We start from the raw sequence: 24,230 nt of genomic DNA, 5'->3' as shown, positions 1-24,230 counted from the left end.
ATGCATCTACAAACCCCTGTATCATATAAAAGAAGCTCACGCTCTAGGCGAAAAAAAACAATAATAATAATAATAAATCATTCTAGATGAAGGGAATTTTTTGGAATTGCAACGGGTTCGCTGATTGCAAAAAAAATATAGATTTCTTTCGGATTTAACAAAGGAAAACAACTTAGATTTCATTGCCTTATCGGAAACTGGCAGAGCTAATTTTCCACAATCCACTTTGAATAACATCTGCGCAGGCAGAGATTTTCTATGGCATTGCATGGCTCCGCGGGGTAGGTCCGGTGGCATGATTCTAGGGATTAATTTATTATCCTTTGATGTTGGGGAAATTGAGGAAGGGGATTTTTTCATACGTTTTAAGGTGAGGCTTAGAGAATGTGATTTTAAATTTAATTTGATTTCTATTTATGGGCCAGCACAGGGGGATCAAAAATCACATTTCTTATCAGAAGTTGTATGTGTTTGTTCAAAAGAAGCTTTACCTATTATCATAGGTGGCGACTTTAACATCATTCGAAGACCAGATGAGAAAAATAATGATAATTTCAGTAATAGATGGCCCTTTTTGTTTAATGTTGTGATTGACTCTCTAAATCTTAGAGAAATAGATTTGTCAGGAAGAAAGTTTACTTGGGCTAATCACATGGAGAATCAAACCTTTGAAAAATTAGATAGGATTTTAGTCTGCACAGACTTTGAATCTAATTTTCCACTCACCACTGTACATGCTCTGACTAGAGAGATCTCAGACCATACACCTCTCCTTTTTTCCACAAATAAACCATCTCCATCTTATCAACCCCAATTCAAATTTGAATTGGGTTGGTTGCTGAGAGATGGATTTTGTGAGATGGTTACTAATGTGTACCAAGGTACACAAGTTGATGGCTCACCTATACAGAGGTGGCAAGCCAAAATCAGAAGGCTTCGTCAATATCTCAAAGGTTGGGCAAAAAATGTAAGTGGTGCTTATAAAAAAGAAAAAACGACTATTCTAAATAAACTGGATGAATTAGATAGGAAGGCAGAAATGTCTGTACTTACAAATTCGGAACTGGATCTAAAATATGTTTTAAACAACAGACTCGCTGAATTACTTCGGGAAGAGGAACTCAAGTGGTACCAAAGGGCTAAAGTTAAGCATCTATTAGAAGGTGATGCTAATACAAAGTACTACCATCTGTTGGCTAATGGTAGACACAAAAAAACTCATATTTTCCAGTTAGAGGATGAGAATAATATAATAAGTGGTGATGCTCAACTCAAAGCGCATATTACCAATTATTATAAAAATTTATTTGGTCCACCAGAGAACTCACTAATCATGTTAGATGAGTCACAGACTTTTGATATCCCTCAAGTGTCTGATCTGGAAAATGAGTATTTGACAGATACCTTCACACAAGAGGAGGTGAGGGCCGCGATTTTCCAAATGGAACATAATAAGGCACCTGGACCGGATGGATTCCCCTCAGAGTTTTATCAAGTATTCTGGAATCTTATAAAAGATGACTTGATGGCTCTATTCACGGATTTTCATCACGGATCCCTACCACTAAATTGTCTAAATTTTGGAAATATAATTTTATTGCCTAAAAAGACAGAGGCGAAAGTGATTCAACAATACAGGCCCATTTGTTTGTTGAATGTTTCTTTCAAAATCTTCACTAAAGTCGCTACCAACAGTCTATCTACCATTGCTCAAAAGATAATTAGACCGACACATACGGCCTTTCTCCCAGGAAGAAATATTATGGAGGGTGCAGTTATACTACACGAAACTTTACATGAACTACACACAAAAAAGCAAGATGGGGTTATTTTTAAAATAGATTTTGAGAAGGCTTATGATAAGGTTAAATAGAATTTTTTACAACAAACGCTAAGAATGAAAGGGTTTTCACAAAAATGGTGTGCTTAGGTGGAAAAGTTCACGCAAGGCGGTAATGTCAATATTAAGGTAAATGATCAATTAGGTTCCTACTTCCAGATAAAAAAGGCTTACGACAAGGTGACCCCATGTCGCCAATACTATTTAATATAGTGGTGGACATGCTGGCTATACTGATTGCCAGAGCAAAGGAAGCTGGACAGGTGGAAAGGGTCATCCCCAACCTAATCCAAGATGGTCTGTCTATTCTTCAGTATGCGGATGACACAGTGATTTTCATGAGCCACGATGTTGAAAAAGCAATAAATATGAAATTATTACTCACCACCTTTGAACAATTATCTGGGCTCAAAATAAATTTTCATAAAAATGAAATCTTCTGTTTTGGCAAAGCCAAAGAGCAAGTGTTCTATTCGCAGCTGTTTGGATGTGTGGTGGGTAAGTATCCCTTTCGTTACCTTGGCTTACCCATGCATACTAGGAAACTAAACAACAAAGATTGGAAGACAACTGAGAACAGAATCGAAAAGAGGCTTAGCGGCTGGAAAGGCAAGCTTCTCTCGGTAGGGGGGCGTTTGGTTTTGATAAACTCGGTGTTGTCCAGTTTATCCATGTTTATGATGTCTTTTTTTGAACTGCCGAAGGGTGTTCTAGAAAAAATAGACTGCTTCAGATCACGATTCTACTGGCAAAATGACCAGCACAAGTGGAAATATAGACTAGCCAAATGGAAAATCTTATGTCAACCTAAAGATCAAGGAGGGTTAGGCATACAGAATCTAGATATACAAAACAAGTGCTTGTTAAGTAAATGGTTGTTCAAGTTACTGAATGAAGATGGCATGTGGCAAGAACTTTTGAGAAACAAATACATCAAAGATAAGACTCTAGGGAGCTGTAACAAAAAACCAACAGATTCCCATTTTTGGAAAAGCTTAATGAATGTCAAAGACTTGTTTATGGGCTTTGGTTCATTTCTAGTAAAAGATGGGACACAAACCAGATTCTGGGAAGATAAGTGGTTGGGGAATAAAGCTCTTAAAGATAGATTTCCTGCATTGTTTAATATTGTAAGAAGAAAACAAGATTCGGTAGCACAAGTTCTTAGTTCAACTCCACTAAATATTTCTTTTCGTCGAAACTTAGTGGGTGCAAATCTAAGTAACTGGCATAGAATTGTCGCTTCTTTACAAGATGTTAATTTAATGGAGGAAAGAGATGTAAAGGTTACTAAAAGGAAATTGTGTTTGTGCATGGTCATTTTGCAGCAATAACAACTGTCTTTCGTACCTCAAACTGTAGCACCACCACTACAGATGGTTGGTCCATTGATAATCCTATACAGACAAAATGACTGTACCTGGCATACTTTCAGATAACTACCCATTTCACATACCATCTCCTATACTTACAGGACATTGCAGATGTTAGTATTGTATCATGTATAAGATTGAACAAATAGTCCAGCCAACCTGGAGACTAACTTTTTCCCCAATGTTGACCACATTTCCTGACCATGCTTTTGCCATTGCCTAAATGATAACTGCATAAGATTTTGTACCTTCCCTGTATCCTTTTGATTTTTACATCGAACACTAACTTTTCATCTGAGGTCAATACGAGTGCAGCCAAATAAGGCATAAAATGGATCAGTTATGGCTCATGAAATGTGTCCTGCTTTCTCCAATAAGAATGGACGCATCTGTTGCAGATACATTAAAAAAAACTAAAGATGGCTTCAGTTCATCAAGCAATTTACGTCGAGTTTGTGTTGACCATTTTTTTAATGACTACACAATATAACTCATACACTCACAATGCACAAACACTGACCCTAATGAATGCACGCATGCAAACCCTATCTCTATGATCATCTTTGAAGATTGGACCGACATATACATGCAAAAGAAATCCCTACTATTAGATCCTTTTGCATTCCACTGCACGGGCATAACAAGCAAAAGCTTCTTCTGATCCCATTCAGTATTTACCTCTTCAAACATGGGTACATCCTAAATCGCCACTGCAGATTCACATAGTTACACAACAAGCGAAGCTAAGCTTAGTAATTGCCTAATTCTACAATATTAAAGGATAATATTATCTTCAAGTTGATCTGAGTAGCTACATTTCAACATCTTACCTAATCCATGTGAGGATATCTAACTTTTGAATGATGCCCGACCTTTCACTAGATCATGAAGAGCTAGAGCTTAGCTCCACAAGCGAAGCATAGGTTCCATCCTTTATCCGCATTAACTCTTCATGCCTGCCTTTCTCGGCTACTGCCCCATTCTTGAAGACAGCAATGATGTCTGCGCCTCTGATTGTTGACAAGCGATGCGCTACCACCACTGTCGTTCTACCGACCATCACATGGTCCAGCGCCTCTTGCACCACTCGCTCTGACTCTGCATCTAGCGCGCTTGTTGCCTCATCTAGCAGGAGCACCTTGGGATCCTTGATGATGGCCCTTGCGATGGCGACACGCTGCTTCTGCCCACCTGACAGTTGGATTCCTCTTTCGCCAACAATGGTGTTATACCCGTCAGGCAAAGCAGATATGAACTGATGTGCATTGGCTGCTTCAGCAGCAGCAACAATCTCTTCTTCAGATGCCTCCCCTTGCTTCCCATAAGCTATGTTGGAGCGGATGGTGTCATTGAATAGTACGGGCTCTTGGGAAACTAGTCCAACTTGCTGCCGAAGCCAGCTAACTTTGAGGGTTTGAAGTTCCACATCATCAAAGAGGATCTTACCGGAATCTGGATCATAGAACCTTTCAAGTAGTGCGATCGCTGTGGACTTGCCACTTCCACTCTCCCCAACTAGTGCAACAGTCTGCAAGTGATAATGTCACAAAAAAAAATTAGTTCAGTTCAAAATTGTATATTACTACTTTATTCTTATCGAATTTGACCTTTCCATAAGGAATGTTCAATGATAGATCCTTGAAGATTTGAACATTTGGTCGTGATGGATACTTGAAGCACACATTCTGGAAACCAATTTCACCCCTCACACTTGTGATGGTGATACCATCCTCACAGCTATAGTCGATCTTAGATTCCCGGTCAAGAATTTCAAAGACAGATGCAGCCGCATCATTAGCCTTGGTGCTGTCCGAGCCAACTGCACTTGTTCGCGAGATTCCACTTGTTGCTAAAACTAATACGAAGAAGACCTGAAAGCCACTACTACCAGTTAACCACAACATGTGAAGTTTCGATCAATTGTATGCACAATAATAAAAAAATTGATCTCACCCTAAACACTTCAGGAAATGTTGCCTTTCCTTGCTGAACAAATTTGGCACCAACATAGAAGCACAGTGCATAGGTAAAGTAGAAGGCAAGGAATGAGAAGCCAAACCCCAAGCCACCAACAATGCCTTCCCTTATTCCTTGTTTTATGGGATATTCACATTTCTTCTCATAGGCGTCCATCACTTTCTTTTCAGCAGAAAAGGATGCTATAGTTCTGATGCCCCCGACTGCATCAGTAGCTACTTGACTCGCTTCTTCATACTTCAACTGTGTCCAACCAAACAATTAGATATAATATTTTGCCATACGATAAATGCTTGTAGGAACAACATTTGTGATTTATCCATAGCATGTACCTTTGCATTTCTGTTGAGACCTTTAAGGAACTTCATTTGGGCATAGCCTTGGAAACCCACAAAAGGAACCACCACAGTGATAATCAATGCCAGCTTCCAGTTTGCAACTACTGCTATTGTGAAGCCTGATATGACAGTGGATACAGTCTGAACATTAAGTGCTAAATTGTCCCCAACAAGTCGCCTAAGATTCATAGCATCAGTTGATAGCCTTGCACCAATTGTTCCACTGAAGTAAAATAAAAGGAAATTTATGGTATTAGTGATGATGGTACTTGTAGTGCTAACTGCATATAAGTTCATAAAAAGCATTTGGTCATTTATACTTTTCTTAGTACTGAAAATAGGTGTAATAAACATGAATGATGTCTTATAAAAATATTTGACACCACAATAATGTTGTCTTCTATGGTCAAGTCAACATAATTAATGATGTTTGTAGTGTTCAGAACAAAAAAACTACGAAGATGTTTTTATAATATTTCTGCATCTCTGGATTGAATACAAAAATATATATATATACGAATATTTTAAGATATTTTAAGTGAGAGAAACAACCATGACACTGATTTCATAATTATACATGAAAATACCGACTGGAGGGATGTTTCTTAGGATAACAGGATAACAGGTTATTTTGAAACATAATGAATTGAACACACCTTGAGTGTTCAGGTTTATCAAACCAGCTGATCTCTTGGCGCATTACACTTTGGAATGTCAGTGATCGCACACGCTCCACAAGCTTCCCACCAGCTAATCCAAATAGGAAGTATTCTATTGGAATAAGAACAAATGCACAAGCACCAAGCACAACAAACATGCTTGCCCAGAACCTGCAGTCCTTTAGTAGTTCTTCCGGTGGCTCATAAAACACCTTTATTGCGGTTGAAATTAATATGCCATATATTGGAAGAATGACTCCATGCATCGCAGCAGTTATAGAACCAAGTGCAAGAACAAGAGCTTCTGGTTTGTTCAGATAGAAGAGTCTAGCAATTGGAGCTTTCTTTGGAGCTCTATTTATTTTGTCAGTAGTCTCCTCTACATCAGGAGATCCATCAAGTTCCATAGGATCAGGTACGCTAAGTGGAGTAGGGAAGGATTGCCTACCACTATGCCCAAAAGAGGAAGATCCTTTACTAGTTGATCTCTGCCTGGAGATTCTTTGGCTTCTTGGTTTGCTATTAGTAGACCTAGAGCCAAAACCATTTGTTACTATGATATCAGGGTCAACACTAGAAAAGTCTGCCCCTTGTCGTGTCTCTTGTAGATGTATCAGCTGAGAGTAAGCACCTTCAGGTATCTTCATTAGTTCTACATGTGAGCCTGCTCAGAGTTCATTCAAGAAAAAGTTATCTACCTAAGCATGCAGCTCAAATATCATGCTGAGCAAAAAAGAATGAATATTTTATTACCATACAAAAGGACTAACAATTTTTAGGATGGCCATAAAGATATATTATCGCTATTACATAATTAGTAGATAGCCTGTCTGTTATCTGTCAATTAGTGATCAGAAACATCTTGCATTGGTGCTTTACATGATTTTTGTATTTATATAAAATAAAATATGCTCGTAAGATTAAAAATATGGCTGTAACTTGTGTCTATTTACAGTTTCATTTGGTATAAACATTGTACTTTGTGACCTACAATCTTATAGGACAGCACATGGGGGCAACATGGGAACAATATTTTTTTCCTAGACATTAAAGGGAAACACATCTATTTCTAGGATTTTAATTAGTCTTCAAATTTCACATATTATACCTTGTTGAACCATCTTCCCATGTTGCAGGACAGAGATCACATCAGCATTCTTCACTGTGCTTAGGCGATGAGCAACGATAATTGTAGTCCTTTCTAACATTACCCTATTCATAGCTTCTTGAACTACCCTCTCAGATTCCATATCCAATGCGCTGGTTGCTTCATCAAGTAGTAAGATCCTAGGGTTCTTTACGATTGCTCTAGCAATTGCTATTCTTTGCTTCTGCCCTCCAGACAATTGAGTTCCACGTTCCCCAACCAATGTGTCAAGACCCTGTAATGTTCACAAGATACACTGATTAATAATGTGTGGCAGAAAGTTAGCGACTAATTAATATTGTGAGTACTACATTAGTTTATATGTACATTTGGTAATTTATCAATGAATTTAGCAGCATTTGCAAGCTCAGTTGCTCCCTTGATCTCTTCAAGTGTTAAATTTTCCATTCCATAGGCAATGTTTTCCCTGATTGTAGTTGAGAATAACACTGGTTCTTGGCTGACGAGACCAATTTTTCCTCTTATCCATCCAACGTTCATTTTTCTTATGTCAACTCCGTCAATCAAAACTTCTCCAGCCTGTGGATCATAGAACCTCTCCACCAAACTGATCACAGTCGACTTCCCACTGCCACTCTCCCCAACTAGGGCCATAGTTGTGCCATTTGGTACTCGCAATGAGAATCCATCAAATACTAAATGTTCAGACCTGGTAGGATAGCTGAAGTACACATCCTTCAGTTCAACATCACCCTTTACGTCCTCCAATATGACACCTGTGGTATCATATATATCAATATCTGGTTTCCGTTCAATTGTCTTGAACATTCTATATGCTGCTCCTTGACCTTCAGCAAAAGCTGTTACTGATGGTGTTGCCTGACCTAAGGACCTGCACAATAGACATATGTAACTAAAATTATTGGTTTGCCAAAAAAAAGAACAGCCATGGAAAGACCCTACTAAAAGCACATGAGATTGAAAATCTGTTTGGGAAGTTTTGTTGATATTGAAAGTTATTGAAGAATGTTGTCCTGAGAAGTGCAAACTGCAAACCCTATATACACCATACTTTTATAACATTTTTTTGACAGAATGTTTTATAGCATATTGAAGTAGATTTCGAGGGTGTGAGGACCATCCATGTAGAAGAATTTGGTCATTTATCATGAAAGTTATTGCTCATTTAAGAATCTTCAGTAATCATGATCACTTAGGTTATGATACTTACATTGCGCCAATCATGACAGCCATTATCACAGAAATAACCATGCCGCCATTGTATCCTCGCTCAACTATCAGTCTAGATCCATACCAAACAGCCAACCCATAACTGCAAAATAAGATTGCCATTACAGAACCCAATCCAAGTCCATTTACAGCACCTTCCTGTAGAGCAGATTCATATGCTTTTCTAATGAACTTGTTATATGTTCTTATAGCTTGCTTCTCACCATTGTATGACACGACCTTCAAAGCATAAGGAGATCAGCTAGGTTATATTACTAGAACATCAAGATACTAGCTACCATATTACAAGTAAAGGAAGCAAGAGTGAATAACCACAAAGAAGTTGCACTAACCGTTCTAATTGATCCAAGCATTTGTTCGACAACATTCCCAGCATCACCATATTTTGCTTGCATGCGGGTGGAGAGTCTTGTCATCATCTTTGAAATAATCGCACCAGCAATGGCAATCGGAGGAATGCTTGAGAGCATAACAAGGGCCAAGAGCCATCCTCTCACAAATGCAATAATAAAGCCACCAACAAAAGTAGAAAGGAGCTGTAAGGACTTCCCAACCTAATGAAAAATATGTGCATAAACACCAAAAAGAGTTAACAAGGGAACAGTTCTATCAGTGTTCATAAACAAACCGAGTACATATATTTTTCTTCTTGAAGAATATTAAGGTACAAAACTATGCAATATGTGATAGCAAGTTCATGTTACCAACATTGTGTAACATTAGGATTTGGCTTCTCTTTCGACTTTGCTTTTCTACACACTTTTTTTGTAAGTCATGTGCAAAAGTATATGTTTAATCATAGTACACTTTGTTGAAACTCGTCTCAGGAAATAAAAAAAAATCTTCGCCATGTTGCTTATAGAAATCTATAGCAAAAAAATGCACTCAAACTTAAGCCTTTTATTGTACACGCTCGACCATATTGGTCATGGACAGTGTTCGCCTAAACGGCCTAAACGGCCGATTAAACGGTCATTAAACGGTAAACGGTGGCAAACTGTTTTGTTTAGGGGTAAACAGGAAATTAAACGGTTGACCGTTTAAACGGTCAAAACACGGGAAAAAACGGTCAAAACGGCCTAAACGGAACGGTTGTAAACGGTATTAAACGTGCTAAACGGCCAGATGAATCAAGTTGAATTTTATATCAACAATTTGTATACTTAAATTTATTATATTTATAAATATATAAAATTGATTTGTTACATGCATAAATATGTATATTTGATTCTTATAACATGCATAAACATATATACATAATAAAATAAATGGTTTTTTAGTTGCATAAATATGTATAAATGATAGAATGATTGATTTTACATTAAAAAATATGTATATTTATGTAATATTGTGTAAAACCGTTTAGACCGTTTTAATCCGTTTAAACACCGTCTAAACAGTTTAAACGCTAAACGAAGGGTGACCGACTGTTTACCGTTTAGCGTTTAGGATAACATTGGTCATGGATATCCAAAAAGGAAAAAAATGAGAATATGCATTGTGTGAATTTTATTAAGAGAGAGGGACTGTGACCACACGTCAAAGAGTTCAAAATATGTACATCGAAGAAAAATTGTAGTTTAGCTATTAGCCTATCACTTCCTACAGTCTCAAAGGAGCGTACCTTTTCTCCAATGGCATCTTGAATTAGGAATGTATCCCCTGCCATCCTCTCAACCACTTGTCCAGTGCTCATTTCCATGTCAAAGAATGCAATATCCTGTCTTAGAATTGCTTTGAGATACAAGGCTCTGATTCGTGCTGCTTGTCTTTCTCCAGTAATTGTCCAACATGATACCTCTAGCAAAATATCAAGTTACTAAATTGACAGATATTTGTTTCTAGTAATATCCATTACTGAAAAGAAATTCAGGAAAACAAATCTACTGTATAAGCAATCATTTCCTAAAGTTTCCAAATTCTGAAATCAAAAGAGGATTTCTGCCCAGTAATGGCTATGACAAATTTCGGATAGGAAATACTCCACTTACGAAGTGTTGACGCAAGCCCTGCTCCAATGGCAAGATAAACGAAGTTCATTATCACCTGGGAACAGGAAACAGGGCATTGTTGAAAGAAAGAAAAAGAAAACAAAGCCAGTTACCCTAATAAAACAAGCCCTCATTTACCTATATTTATTCTTTCTAGATGACCAGTACAGTTTTGTTTCAGATTTGAGTTCCCATCATTTACAATCATTTGTAAAGGATTTTTTTTTGTAATTTTACATGAAAGCTATTTAAGAGGGGCAATACGGATCGTAACCTGGCGAGCATCATGGTTGTTATCGGAAGTCGATGTGTGGGTTTTCGATGGCTCGAACACTCAAACACAGAAGGGACAGAACTCAATTTATCCTTGTTCAAGCTTCTAAGCCCTACATCCAGCAATGTATAGTGATCTTCGTGTTAGAATGACCAATCAGGGGAGATCGAGAGAGATTAATAGGCCCTCACTCGGTGCTATCCTAGAGTTCGTCTGTGTTCTTCCTTAGCGAGTAAGAAATTGGCATTCTCTAGCTGAGTTGGGTTTCAATTCCAAATTACAGGAAGCCGTGTCTCCTCTTATATTCCGAGGGCACGATGTACAACTCAGATTAGTTTTAGTCTATGCACTAGGTGCATGAGTCCTCTGTTGCGGCCTTGCTAGATGTCGTCTTATTACGTAGGGAGGAGTCGGCAGTGCCATAACTGCCTCGTGATACTGCTGACATCGTTCTGGCACATCATCAGTGATATTGCTGCCACCCTTCTGGCACTTGATCATCAGTGCGGCGTGGCCTCCCTGGGTGAGCCTTCTTGAGTTACTTGGTCTGCAAAGAGACCTCGCCTGGAGGGGCTGACAAGCAGGGGCGGATCCACGGGGTGGGCTGCCTGGGCTGCAGCCCCCCTGAAGCCTGATTTATGCCTTTAAATTTATAGTATTTTGTTTCAAATTACCATTAATCTCTAGCTTTAGTTGTAAACCTTCACTATTTAGCCCCCCCTTTTCTCCCAATTCTGGATCCGCCCCTGCTGACAAGTAGGCCTAGGAGCCCTTTGCCACTAGAGTTGGTGAAGTCTCTTGTCTTGTTTTGTCATACCGGTTACACTACCTTGCCGAGAGAGTGGCCGAAAGGTCCTCACGCTTTTGAACAGATAGATGGCATGACATCTCCATACCTTCTAGTCTTCAAGTCCCTGGCAGCTTCCTAAACCGGGCCAGCCCACCTAGAGGGGCTGACGAGTGGGCATGGAGTCCTTTTGTCTTGTTGTGTCATGCTTGAGAGTGATCGGTAGGGCCTCACGTCCATTGAACGGGCAGATGGCACAACAACTCCATACGTATGAGGCCCCGAGCATCGGACAAGCTCTTGAACCAGATCCTGATCCTGGCAAATGGTTTGGAATACCGGTTGTTACCCAGGCGCTAGGTGGAGGTTAGGCTTGGCCACCGTCACTTAGTAGCCTAGGGCCATGGTTGAGCCCTGACCCCAAGCATTGGCAACGGCTGCGGGGGTGCTCGGGCTTGCCTTGACTCCATCTGAAGGGTAAATACGAGCATATCTGATGGGTATTAGCCCCTAATTGATCTATGGCATTATAGCTGGGGTCTATCTATTTTTTTTGAGAGAACTGGGATCTATCTATCGGCTTCCTCTTTTCTAGGGACTTAATATATCCTTATGTTAGACTCTCGTCATATACCATGTAAAAGTAATTTTTTTAGCAAGTAATATATATAGCGTTATGCTCATGTACATCATAGTAAAAAAAGGTATACAGAAGTCTTGTGAGGAACACATCGTACGAACCAAGAAAAACATTAGAAGCATGTCATGTCAAATTACGGTATGATGTAATGATCACTAACATATATAATTACAGAGACAAAACAAGTTACATACACGATTCAAAAATAAATTACATGTATGAACCAATTAACTGTGGTTGAAAAATAGCATGAGCATAACAATAATGCTGCTGCTAGATGTGGCGACATGGCTGGTGAGGAGAGAGAAAGGGAAAGGAAAGAGTCAAACTCGTGCACAGACTACACTGCCCTAATTCCTCGGCTTGGGCTGCCTGGGTTCAAAATAGAGCGTCTGTTGCTACCCTTTCAGGCGATCTACATGGGGATCACTGGCAGGCCCTGCGCTCCCTGCTTCCCTTGTACAGGGCCATCACGACCGTCCATCTCGGCGATGGGAGGACGGCCTCCTTTTGGATGGATGCCTAGGCGGGGGATGAAGCGCTGGCTGACTCCTACCCGGCCCTGTTCTCCCACTGTAACAAGAAGGATGCGACTGTCCAGGAAATGTTGTCGGACGGGCTACAGCAGTCCTTCGTCCCAAGATTGTCGGCTCAGGCGCGGGATGAGTTAGCCCTATTTCAGCAGGCCCTGAGCGGCATTACACTTGGTCCTGCACCTGACAAACGGATAACCCCTTTCAGCAAGGGAGACTGGGGGCTTGACAGTGGCGCCCTGTACAATCTGCTCAAAGCTAGGGGGCAGCCGGAGGACCCTAGAGCTGTCTTCATTTGGCACAACTCTGCACCGCCGCGAGTTCAGTTGTTCATGTGGCTCTTACTTCACAGAAGGATCCAGTGCCGCACTGTCGTGTTGACGAAGCACATTGTTCAGGATGCTATCTGTGAGATCTGCCATGAAGCCGAGGAAAACCCAGATCACATCATCAAAGGCTGCACCTTGGGACGACAAATCTGGCAGCTTCTCAACTGCCCCTCTGTTCTGTCCACAGAGATTACCTCATTTTATGCTATCAGCCCGACGGGAGGGGTGCCGCCCCATGATTTCTCGGCTTTCATTGCTTTGGTATGCTGGCAACTCTGGAAGGCAAGAAATGCAGCAATTTTCAGGCAAGAGTTCATGAACGCAAACCAACTCCTTGCCTCCTGCAAGGCAACCGCAGAGCATTGGCGTGCAAGGATGAAGCCCTCAAAAAGGCAAATCGCTGATGCTTGGTGTCAACTCTTTGAAATGGCAAGACAAGGTCTAGGGGGAAGCTAACCCACTCTTTTTTCTGTTCCTCTCAACCTCAAACTCTCTTGTAAATGTAAGGGTCTTGGTCCTAGAGACCCAGACATTCTTTGTACATTGAGGCCTTTTGAGCCATATAAATAAAATTTCAGGTGGGGAAAGTCTCCCCCCGTTGAACTTAAAAAAAAAGAATAGAAAGGGAGCGAGGAAGAAGAGAGACAAAAATAATATTTTGATGTAGTTATTTTTTCTCTCTAATCGAATACTTTAATATGTATGGTATTTTTTAGTATTTTTTCTATAAATCAGATTGTCTACTAGCCAAGTAGATTAGTAACACGACATTACTTTTCATGTACTGTAGTAATAACTTTTTAAAAACATAATATGAGATAGATCCCACCATTCAGTCACTAAATTTATAGGCCAGTCATTCACAGGTCAATTTTGTCTTAGAAAGCCCTAAAAAACAAGTCCATCTAATCACCACAGCTCTAAAAAAATCAGTCGGCCTCCAGACGACGCGAGTGTACACGAAGAACGCCAAGCCCTGGGCCGCGCTTTCCGAGCTTGTGCACAAACGACGCTAGGAAGTAGGAAGGGTTGACCGCTTCATGTGTTCTTCCATGAATATCGGATTTGGATGATTATCTTTCTCTTTTTTTGTTATATATTTAATTATTTAGCTAATTCATAAAAAATCAATTGTTCAGATCCATCTGTGCTATTACCTCCAACCTCTCCGTCTTAAAATATAAGAGATATATACAAGTTTTAATTTAAATTGTATTAACTTTGAACAAAATTATAAAATCAAAGTATAATATCAAACTAGTGTCATATTTTACATGATGTGATAGATGTAAATACTCTTCACTATAAATTTGGTTAAACTTTATATGGTTTGACTGAGGATAAACTTGAATCCTTTGAATTTCAGAGCAGAGAGAGTAATAGGTAATCGTAGTACCATAGTATTGTCCCATATGAAATAGTACATGCTGAGACATGTTGGTGAAAAACCAAAGGATAAAATGAGATTCCATGCACCAGTGGAGCTACACCTCCTCGCGGTACAAAGCTGAAATTTAGATTTTGTTCAGATGGTAACTATCCACAACTATTATTTTTTTTTCGCGATCGGGCCATTCACCCGTATTTCATTAAGAGGATAGAGAAGCACAAAAGTTTACAACGGCCGAAGCCGAGCCGGGCGGCGAGAGTCCACCAAAGCTCGACGGAGGCTCACAACGGAGAACAAACGAGGGGTAAACAGAGGAGAAAAAAACAACAACAACAACAACAACAACACTCTTGCTGCGCTTATTACATTGAAGCCAAATGCTGCGACAGCAAAGCTCCTAGGACGGAGATGTTGGTGAAACCCGCTTGAATCCAGTCATCCAGCTCCCGACAGAGGCCATCCAAGAGCTCCATAGGCCCGCGGCTGGACCTGTCAAACGTCCTGTTGTTTCGCTCTTTCCACAAGGTCCAGGATACCAGCAACACAATGGAGTCAAACTGCGGGCGCGAAGCAATATCCAATTGATGGCGACAGTTTAGCCACCAAGAAACCAGGGTGCTGTCCGCTGAAGGAAGAAGGTGTGCCGCGCCCAGCGAACGCAGCACGAAGAACCAGAACTCCCTGGCAAAAACACATCCAACGAACAGGTGGTCAGTAGTCTCCGCTCCTTGGGCACAGAGAACGCAGGTGTCATCCTCCTGCAGTCCATGCCTTACTCGCCTGTCAGCCGTCCAAAGCCTGCGGTGTAGAGCATGCCAGAAGAAGAATTTCACCCGCGGCGGCGCCTTTGCTTTCCAGAGCTCCTTAGCTCCCAAGAGCGATGTTGATCCGACGAAGAACGTCCGGTAGGCAGAAGAGGCTGAGTACTTGCCATCCGCACTCCAACGCCAGACGAAGCGGTCCTCCTGCATTGGGTCCAAAGATACGTCGTGCAGGACGTTCCATACCCTGAGGTACTGGCCAGAACCTGCACCGTGGGAGCACCAACAATATCCCACACCCAGCGATTGAGCAGCAGCCCTTCGCTCATGGAACGTTTCCTTCCTGCCCTGGAGATTGCAGCGAACAAGTCCGGGGCAAAACGGCAGAGAGCTCCAACTGTAGTCCAGGAATCAGACCAAAAACGCGCCGAGCAACCATTACCCACCGAGACAGTCATGCTTGCCCCCGCCATTGTAGCAACAACCTTTTCTGGTCTATGCGGCAGACTTGCCCAGCCTGCATTGCTTGATGTTCTGGCAAGCCATTCCCATCGTAGACGGAGGGCGAATCCGAAGAAGCGCAAATCAAGCACCCCAAGGCCACCAAGGCCAGATGGTCGGCAAACAATGGGGAGGATCCGGCCCAGAGGAAGGCGCGGCGTCTTTTGTCTATCTGATCAACGGCCCACTTGGACAAGCAACAGGCAATGCTTAAGTGCACTGGAATGGCTGACAGCGTCACCTTTGTGAGCAAGGTGCGACCAGCATTAGAGAGCAGCCCAGCCTTCCATGTTGGGATCCTAGCGGCGATGGCATCAACCAGGGGCTGCTCATCCGCGTGCCTTAGGCGCTGCAGTGAAAGCGGAACGCCCAGATATCTGCACGGAAAGGAGCCCAGGACGCATGGGAACGCACTCTGTATCGCACCGATCATCTCCTCAGAGCACCGAATCGGGATAGCACTGCACTTCTCGTAATTTGTAAGCAAGCCAGAAGCCCCAGCAAACAGGTCCAATATATGTCTCACACAGGCTAAGTCCTCCGGCGTTGGCGACACCAGCAGCACCAGGTCATCGGCGTAGAGGGACACCCGATGCCTGATGGCCCTCCCGGGCAAGGGCGAGAGCGCTCCCTGGCGAACGGCTTCACCGAACAAAGAGTTTAGGACCTCCATGACAATGACGAACAGCATCGGCGAGATGGGATCTCCCTGCCTGAGGCCCCTAGGGTGTGCAATCCGCCTTCCCGCAACCCCGTTAACCAAGATTTTTGTGCTTGCGGTGGAAAGTAGAATACAGATCCAGTTGATCCATCTTCTTGGGAATCCAATATGATGCAAGACTTCGATTAGGAATGGCCAAGCCACTGAATCAAAAGCCTTGGCGATGTCCACTTTGAGCAGCACTACCGGGATCCTCCTTGAGTGCAACCAGCGGCATGAGAGTTGCACTGTCCTGAAGTTGTCATGTATGGAGCGTCCCGAGATGAACGCGCTTTGGTTTGGTGCCACAATGCCGGGTAGCTTTGGAGCGAGGCGACGGGCAAGGCACTTGGAGAAAAGCTTGCTGAAACTGTGCATTAGACTGATTGGCCTATAATCCTTCAGGCGTGTCGGTGCATTGTTCTTTCGGAGGAGCACCATCAGCGCCTCGTTTAGAAGGAAGAAGCTCCTCGAATCAAGCGACCAAAGGGCATGGAAGGCGTTTATGATGTCTGTCTTGATGACCGGCCATGCTCCCTTAAAGAAGTCAGCCGGAAAACCATCAGGTCCCGGCGCCCTATCTACAGGTAGGTCCCTGACTGCTGCCCAGACCTCTTCTTCCGAGAAGCAACCATCAATGCCAGCCAAGTCAATCTGTGGAAGGAGACTGTCGAGGTGCAATGCATGAAGCCGCTGGAAAGGCATGCCCAGAATGGTATTGTAGTAGTCGAAGCATAAGTCTTGCTTGGCCTGCTCAGCCGAGAACCATAGCCCCTCATGCTGCAGAGACGGGATATAGCTCTTTCGCTTCCTGTGGCAAGCCTGTAGGTGGAAGAACTTCGTGTTCGCATCCCCTTCACCTAGGAACCTGATCCTTGAACGGTGCCTGGCTATGGTGCGCGACAGGGATGCCAACCCCAGGCTCCGAGCCTTTAGCTGTACACAAGCCTGGCTAGGAGGTAAATGCAGGGAACCAAACACACTTTATATGCCTAAGTGGGTTGTTGGGTGTAACATTATGAGACTGTTATAGTCATATTACAGGCTACGATACGTTTGATTTTAGCTTACGTAAAGATAAACTAAAGCTGAAAAAGTAGTCCCTAGGCAGGCTAGGACGAGATAGAGTAATTTTATCAACGGGCCGGGTTTCCTGCTGTGGTTTTATATTATGTAAATATTTTGTCTTGAAAATAAAATAAAGTAAATATTGTCTTAAAAAATAAAATAAAGTTTTCATCAACAATTAATTGCCACGTAACCATCTATTGTATGTGTGAGATAAAGCTCTCTGATTCCTATATATACTAGAGAACATGTTATATGTACTCTTTACGTACTACTAGGGGCAAGAAATAGAGAGATATACTAGGGGCAAGAAATAGAGAGAGAGAGAGAGAGAGAGAGAGAGAGAGAGAGAGAGAAATATTGCTGTCAGCTAGCTAGTGTATGATGTATATGAGTTACAATAAAGATGTGCTAAACAGCCATTTGTACTTGCTCCAGTGGATGTCCTTAATTTTTCAGTAAACAGATTCTATCGATCCAATGGTACCCTCAATTCGCACATTCCTGGAAGCAAGGATATGTCCAGTTCTGAAAATGTTCCCCATAAACTGACAAAGATGGGAGTGGTAAACTTGTATGCTTAGTGTTTGGAGCATCTAAAACGACAGATAGATAGCAATCTCTTTACAAATCTCCTTTCCACTATGAGCTAATGCATATTTATTCAAACCATTTGTTCCTTCCTTATGTATGTACTTCTCTTCAAGACAATGTAATCTGTTAGGAGAGTCATGCAGCAGCTAGCGATTTTTATGATGTTTCTCCAATTCCTTTAGACCTTGTTGATTCAACGTCATCAGGTTACTCTTCGGTTCCATATTCAGTTGCCTCATGGCTCTTTTATGAAATTGTGTCATCTATTATTGTTTACGTTACTTTATGAATTCGGCACTCCACAGATTGCAAGATTTTGTAATGGAAAATATTTAAGGCTTGGTGTGAACCTAAAAATCAGCACTGTGTACAAATGGTATAAATGCAAAGTTCATTTCAACTAAATATCTGAATTCACTGCAGCATCTAACTGTTTGGTTGATCTTACATTTTTCATCTAGGCATAGGTAACTAGTATAATCCCAAAATAATTATAATATAATTTTTCTAGAATAGACAAAAGATTTGCTCATCATTATATTATATTAAGTAAAAGAGTTTAACTAAACAAACAACACGCCTCATACCAGCGCCCTAGGAGGTCGACAAATAGCCTAAGGCTGGACCATCCTAGTACATGAACTTAAGTTCCAATATTACACACAAAGTATACGCTCAATAAAAACATAGCAATCGCAACCTAAGAGCTGACCTTGCGGCTCCGTTATTGCTTGGACGACCCGTCAGTACTACACGAATTTTCTTTAGTGGTGGCTAAAATGAATTTTCAGAGACGGTCAGCACAACCACTGCAGTGCCACTGTCACTGAAGATTGGGCATCTGTAGCAACGGGCTTCTAACCACACTCCTGAAAATACATTTTCAGGGGCAGTTCCATTAGAAAATCCGCCCCTAAAAATGAGATTTTCAGAAACGATTATGCTATGACAACCAGTCTTGAAAATAATTTTTTGCCATTAAAAAAGGCTCGTTGATGACCATATTGCCACGACAGCTTGTATATCAGTGTCGAGCCACCACAGTGCAGGTGCTCACTGGTGCTACTACAGAGCTCGTCGGTGCTCGCATATAGTCGCACGTTCTACTGCACCCCTCGCGGTCATCCAGCAGGCTAGTTTGCTGGCGCTTGCAGTCACAGGTGCTACTACACAGCTCACGGCTAGCCAACAGACTAGCTCACCGGTGCTACTGCAGAGCTCGAGGCTGGTCAGCTCCCCATCACTATCATTGTCACCGCTGCCATGCAGTCACAGCCATGCCTTGGCTGCGAGCTAGGATCATGCTACTGCGGAGCTTGAGGCCGGCTAGCTCGCCATCGTTGTTGCTAGTTCCACGCTAGGCTCACCATGCTGCTCGCTAGCAGCGCTCCCTTTGCCATTGTTGTTTCAGAGAGAAACAAGGAAGAAGAAGTTGGAGAGTTGAGAGAGTCGAAGAGATAGAACACAGAAAGATCTGAGAAGATAAGGATGCATGTGGGTGGATTGCATGCACCCATGTGGATAGCCTTCAACCACACACTCTGCTGAAATTTTGAACAACCTGGGCACAAGCCCTTTTGACCACTAACGGAAATGATGGCCATTACTAAAAATAGATTTGCAGAGGCGGTTGATTTAATAAAACTGCTGCTGAAAATCACTCATTTTTAGAGGCACTTGTCTTAACTCAACAGCCTCTAAAAATCGATTTTCAGCAGCGGTTGACTTAATAAAACCGCTGCTAAAGATTACTCATTTTCAAAGGTGGATTTTTTAATAGAACCATCTCTAAAAATTGATTTCTAGTAATGGTTGTATAGCTACAGTGCCTCATATGAAAGTTAGCGGCGACGTGCTAAGGCAACCGCTTCTATTAGAAAAAGGAGGTTCTAAAGAAATATTTTGTAGTAGTGCTTCGGCGTCCATGAAGAGTGCATCTAGTGTGCTTCGGCGTTGGACTCGATACATGCTCTCACAAGGACCTAGGACCCGTGACGTAGCTGCATGACAAGGACCTCACCTCGCTTGGAAGCTAGAACTTGAGATAGGCTCTAGGCTACCAGTTGCTTGCTCCACTTTAGGAGTCTCGACTTAGTAGGTGACAGCTGCTCGAGAGGCTGATGGATTAGCAAAGAGTCAACCTTCTTCAGCACCCGCTTCGTGAAGCTCTTGAAACGGCGTGCAGCGGAGTTGTCGCTACCATCGATCAAATGACCGCCCCAAGGCAGTGCACAGAGCATGTCCTCCTCTGTCGTCCCCTCGGTCAGGGCAGAGACTGATGGATAGCCCACCTCATCCTCCGTGGACATGTCTGCTATCGGGTGGTGGTCTGTGCCACACATGGTGGCGAGACATGTGTCATCCCCATCTCGGGGATCAATGTCGGTGTCCACTAAAGGTTCCCCGCCATCTAGGGAGGCTATTGCTGGTCATGGAGTGGCTGACCACTATCTGACGGATCGCAAGTGATGCTACAACCTCCTCTAGCATCAGGTCCTCCAAGACCTTGCGTATGGTGTGCATGGCATCTGGGTATCACATGAGCATCAAAGGGTCGAGCTTATAGAGGCCCCCTACATGAGTATCACCTTCTCTGATGTTCGTGGTGGCGACCATCCTTGCCACACCCAATGGTGGCTAGCACAGCTCCACCGGACTCCATCAGACTAGCGTGGGCAGGCGGCTGGGCACCCAAGGTACGCTCCTAGCCAGGTCATGGATGGCCTTTTGTGGTGCCATATGTGCTAAAGCTAGAGCGAGAGACAATTGAACCACTTACCATGTAGGTCAGTTGGGTAGCGAGTGAGTGGCCGAGCATCCATAGAAGAAGTAGGGCGAGCAGGGTAGGTCCTGCCAACACTGCTTGACGGCACCTACATCAGGACCTCCTGCCAATCGTTAGCATCCAAGACAGAGATGTGTTGGCGATCGTCGAAGTGCGGACCAAGCCACATGTGGACCAGTACATGCCAAGCATGATCACATCTAGCTACCACATTCTTGCCACTAACATGAAGCCCATGAATGAGCCACGGATGTGGTCGACGATGGTTGTTGCACTTGCCCACCGTGGGGGCTACCGCATCCTGACTGGCTGCACCGCCGCAAGCGCTAACAACAATGATGGAGCGCGATTGTTCTCTCTTAGGTAGAGGTGACATCCTTAGCTCTTGCAGCTCACGAAGAACCACATCAAAGGTAGGAGGTTGGGTAGATGGCCAACAACGCTTCCGTATTGGAGTCACCAAGGTCATTGTCTGCCCAATGTTGAGCCTTGGAGCACCCCACCGAGCTTCCCCAAGTTGGAAGAGAACCACATGGGGGGAGAGGGAGGATGACGGCATCGGGGATGAACCGCTCTAGTTGGTCCGGCACCCATTGTCTTGAGGCTTGGCAGGGGATCGATGAGGAAGGCATCTTGGTGATCAATGGCAAGTGCATGGGTGACCCCTAAGGACGCAAACCTAGAAGCAGCCCGCACAACTTGAGATCCATCCCTGCTAGGGCTTCTCAATGTCGACTGCTGCCACTATGCTAGAAAAGCACATTAGTGACACATTTGGACAATCTTTAGAGATGCAAAAAAACAGTCATTTACAGTACGTCTATGATGTGAACACATCAATGACATGTTTTTACACGACACTAATGACACTTAGCAACGGCGTGTTTAGTAAAGCCACATCATTGATGACCTTCAGCAATGGTGCTTCCAGCAAAGATGCATCATTGATGACCTTTAGCAATGACATGTTCACCAAATACGTGTCACTAATGACCCTTCAGCAATGTGCAAGGCACCGTAGGGGCCTCCGTTGCCATCGGCGACTACTACACGAAGTAGTTGCTGGCGACCACTTTGTTAATCACCAAAGGTAGCCCAGATGGGCTTGTTGGCCGTAGCGTCGATGGCGCCGCAGTGGACACGTGCCCGCCAAATCCGGCGTTTACGCACATATCTAGGGAGATTGCAGCCACGACGCGGACGGTTACCGGGAGGAAATCCACGAGGTGGCTTCCGCGGGGAGGTTGGTGGAGGTGGAGGGGTAGGGAGAGAGGGGTGCCGGCGTCGCTGCCGATGGCTGGGATGGGGACTCCAGGGTTAGGCTCCTCAATCTTCATGTCGAAACTTCAATCCTGTGAGGTGACTTCAGTGGGAAGGGTGGGGGAGGTAGAGGTAGAGGGGGAAGCAGAGAGGAGCGCCAGCACCGCCAGGGGCGGCGAGGTTGGGCTTCAGGGTTAGGGTATTAGTGCGGTTATACAGTATTTAGATTACTATTAATCAAGTTCACAAGTTAGATAACTACAATATCATATTTTTCAAAGAATAGCAGGCTTATATCTCCTGTTCCAAGATATTACAAAGTTCTTTTCTCTGAATTTATGTACTCTGATTCCTTGGAAAAAAAAGAAGTTATGTACTGTGAAGTCTCGATCCCTTTCTCAAAGAGACAAAAACAAAAATGTGCACTTGCACTCCGAAATTGTGACCACTGATGAAGGCTGCAACTCACTATCATCTGCTCCTCAGCATGTTATTATCTAACTGGGGTAGCGCAGTCTGTAAGAACATGAAAATTTTATGTATCTGAAACTTTATACTATCTTACGGTCTTAGTAAAGGAATATGAATCCCCTCTTTGAACTGAAATTAAAGGAACATAATTTATTTGGTTGCATTTGTATTCTTAATGATGGCAGAAAAAATGTCATTTTGACTTTAATCTTTCACTTTTTCCTATTGAAGTCTCTTTGCAGATCTCCTCCATCTCTACTGTTGTTGGATTCACAACACATGTGGATTGATGTGAATCCGACTACATCCAAACAATACCTAAACTGGAGATTATCTTTTGATCAGCAAAAACCAGGAAGCACATATGCAGCCAAGGATAGTTAAACACCACATAGGTTAACCCAACAACTGGACCACTCACGTATGGCGCGGGCACGTGGCAAAGCTGTGTGTGGTTTTCTAGTTTTTTTATTTTGTCTTATAGAAAGCCTTAAAAAGAAAGTCCATCTAATCACCACAGCTCTAAAAACATTCAGTCCGCTTCGGATGACCCGAGTGTAAACGCCAAGCGCTGGGCCGCTTACAGCCTGGTATTTTTCTCTCACAGAAAAATCAAAGAACACTATTTTCAGACATAGCTTATCAGCTAAACGAACTTGTGCACGAACAAACCTAGGAAGGGGCTACCCGCTTCATGTGTTCTTCCATGAATATCGGATTTGGAGAGAAATATTGCTATCAGCTAGCTACTGTATGATGTATATGATCGAGTTAAAGGTGGCACGGACCTTGACGACCCTGTGGAGCACGTCAGGGGATGCGGAGGAGCCGAAGGCGTCGATGACGTCGCCGAAGATGAAGGTCATGGTCGGCTGCGCCATCCCGTTGGCCACCGCCGCGACGGCGCCCACGGCCATAAGCAGAGCGTCCGTCCGGTCCGCGAACGCGAAGAGCCGGTACAGAGGCACGCGCCCCACCGCCGCCGCCGGCTTCGAATTCGAATTCTCACGGCTGCCTGCTGCCGCAGCTCCCTCCTCCCGTCCTCCTCCATCTCCGGCGGCGCTAGCTTCGGCCCCCTTCCCCCTGCCGTCGTCTCCCATCGATCAGGGTCAACTACTGCTACTCTCCGATCGAGGATTGTTCACATGCAGCCTTGATGGATGATGTGTTAGTTGGCCGGCCGGCTTGCTTGCTGGTGGAGGATGCTGGCTAGCTGGTAATAAAGTGGTAAAGCTTCCGTCTTCTTGGCGCGCGCTGGCGGGTATGTTTGACGCCCCCGCGCGCGGCCTGGCATATAAAACGGTCACGACTTGTGTGTGCCCGTGGTTTGGCTGCACGGCATGACGTGACTATCTCAAGAGTCCTCCGTCTGTACGTGATGCTCACACAGATTTCCAGCACAGAAACACTGCTCTTGTGTGTCCGCTAGTATTTACTTCCTCTGTTTCAAAATGTAAGTTAATTTGACTTTTTTGCTATATTAATTTTACTATGTATCTATATAATAATATGTTTCAATACATAGAAAAATAGATGAACCAAAAAAAATTTAAGTGACTTACAAATGAAGAGAGTAGGTGAGATGCTTTTCCAGCATAGA

General features: G+C 43.3%; 1 protein-coding gene across 2 annotated transcripts; it reads right to left on the bottom strand.

The window, feature by feature from the left end:
* Positions 3,852 to 23,879, bottom strand: LOC8075436 (ABC transporter B family member 11). 2 transcript variants are annotated; one of them, XR_002450899.1, is made up of 13 exons: positions 23,419 to 23,879; positions 10,538 to 10,592; positions 10,171 to 10,346; positions 8,879 to 9,100; positions 8,527 to 8,765; positions 7,662 to 8,187; positions 7,296 to 7,569; positions 6,185 to 6,851; positions 5,523 to 5,751; positions 5,167 to 5,433; positions 4,821 to 5,084; positions 4,044 to 4,741; positions 3,852 to 3,923 (listed from the first exon to the last, which is right to left on the bottom strand). XR_002450899.1 is itself a non-coding variant. In XM_021455669.1 (12 exons), the coding sequence occupies exons 1-12, from the start codon at positions 23,728 to 23,730 to the stop codon at positions 4,097 to 4,099; spliced, it is 3,876 nt and encodes a 1,291-aa protein (XP_021311344.1). In that variant the 5' UTR covers positions 23,731 to 23,879; the 3' UTR covers positions 3,852 to 4,096. The 2 variants fall into 2 exon arrangements, 1 of the variants encoding a protein (XP_021311344.1); XM_021455669.1 differs by having other exon boundaries at positions 3,852 to 4,741.

Source organism: Sorghum bicolor, chromosome 3 (genome assembly GCF_000003195.3).
Source record: "Sorghum bicolor cultivar BTx623 chromosome 3, Sorghum_bicolor_NCBIv3, whole genome shotgun sequence".
Lineage (NCBI taxonomy): Eukaryota > Viridiplantae > Streptophyta > Magnoliopsida > Poales > Poaceae > Sorghum > Sorghum bicolor.
The sequence above is the reverse complement of the archived record's forward strand: the minus strand, read 5'-3'. Positions and strand labels throughout refer to the sequence as shown.

Excerpts from the sequence above, each read along its gene's own strand:
- LOC8075436 (XM_021455669.1), bottom strand. The coding sequence starts at position 23,730 with ATGGGAGACGACGGCAGGGGGAAGGGGGCCGAAGCTAGCGCCGCCGGA. Across the intron at positions 8,188-8,526 it reads GCTGTCATGATTGGCGCAAT|GTCCTTAGGTCAGGCAACAC; the intron begins GTAAGTATCATA and ends TCTATTGTGCAG. Across the intron at positions 4,742-4,820 it reads TGAACATTCCTTATGGAAAG|ACTGTTGCACTAGTTGGGGA; the intron begins GTCAAATTCGAT and ends TATCACTTGCAG.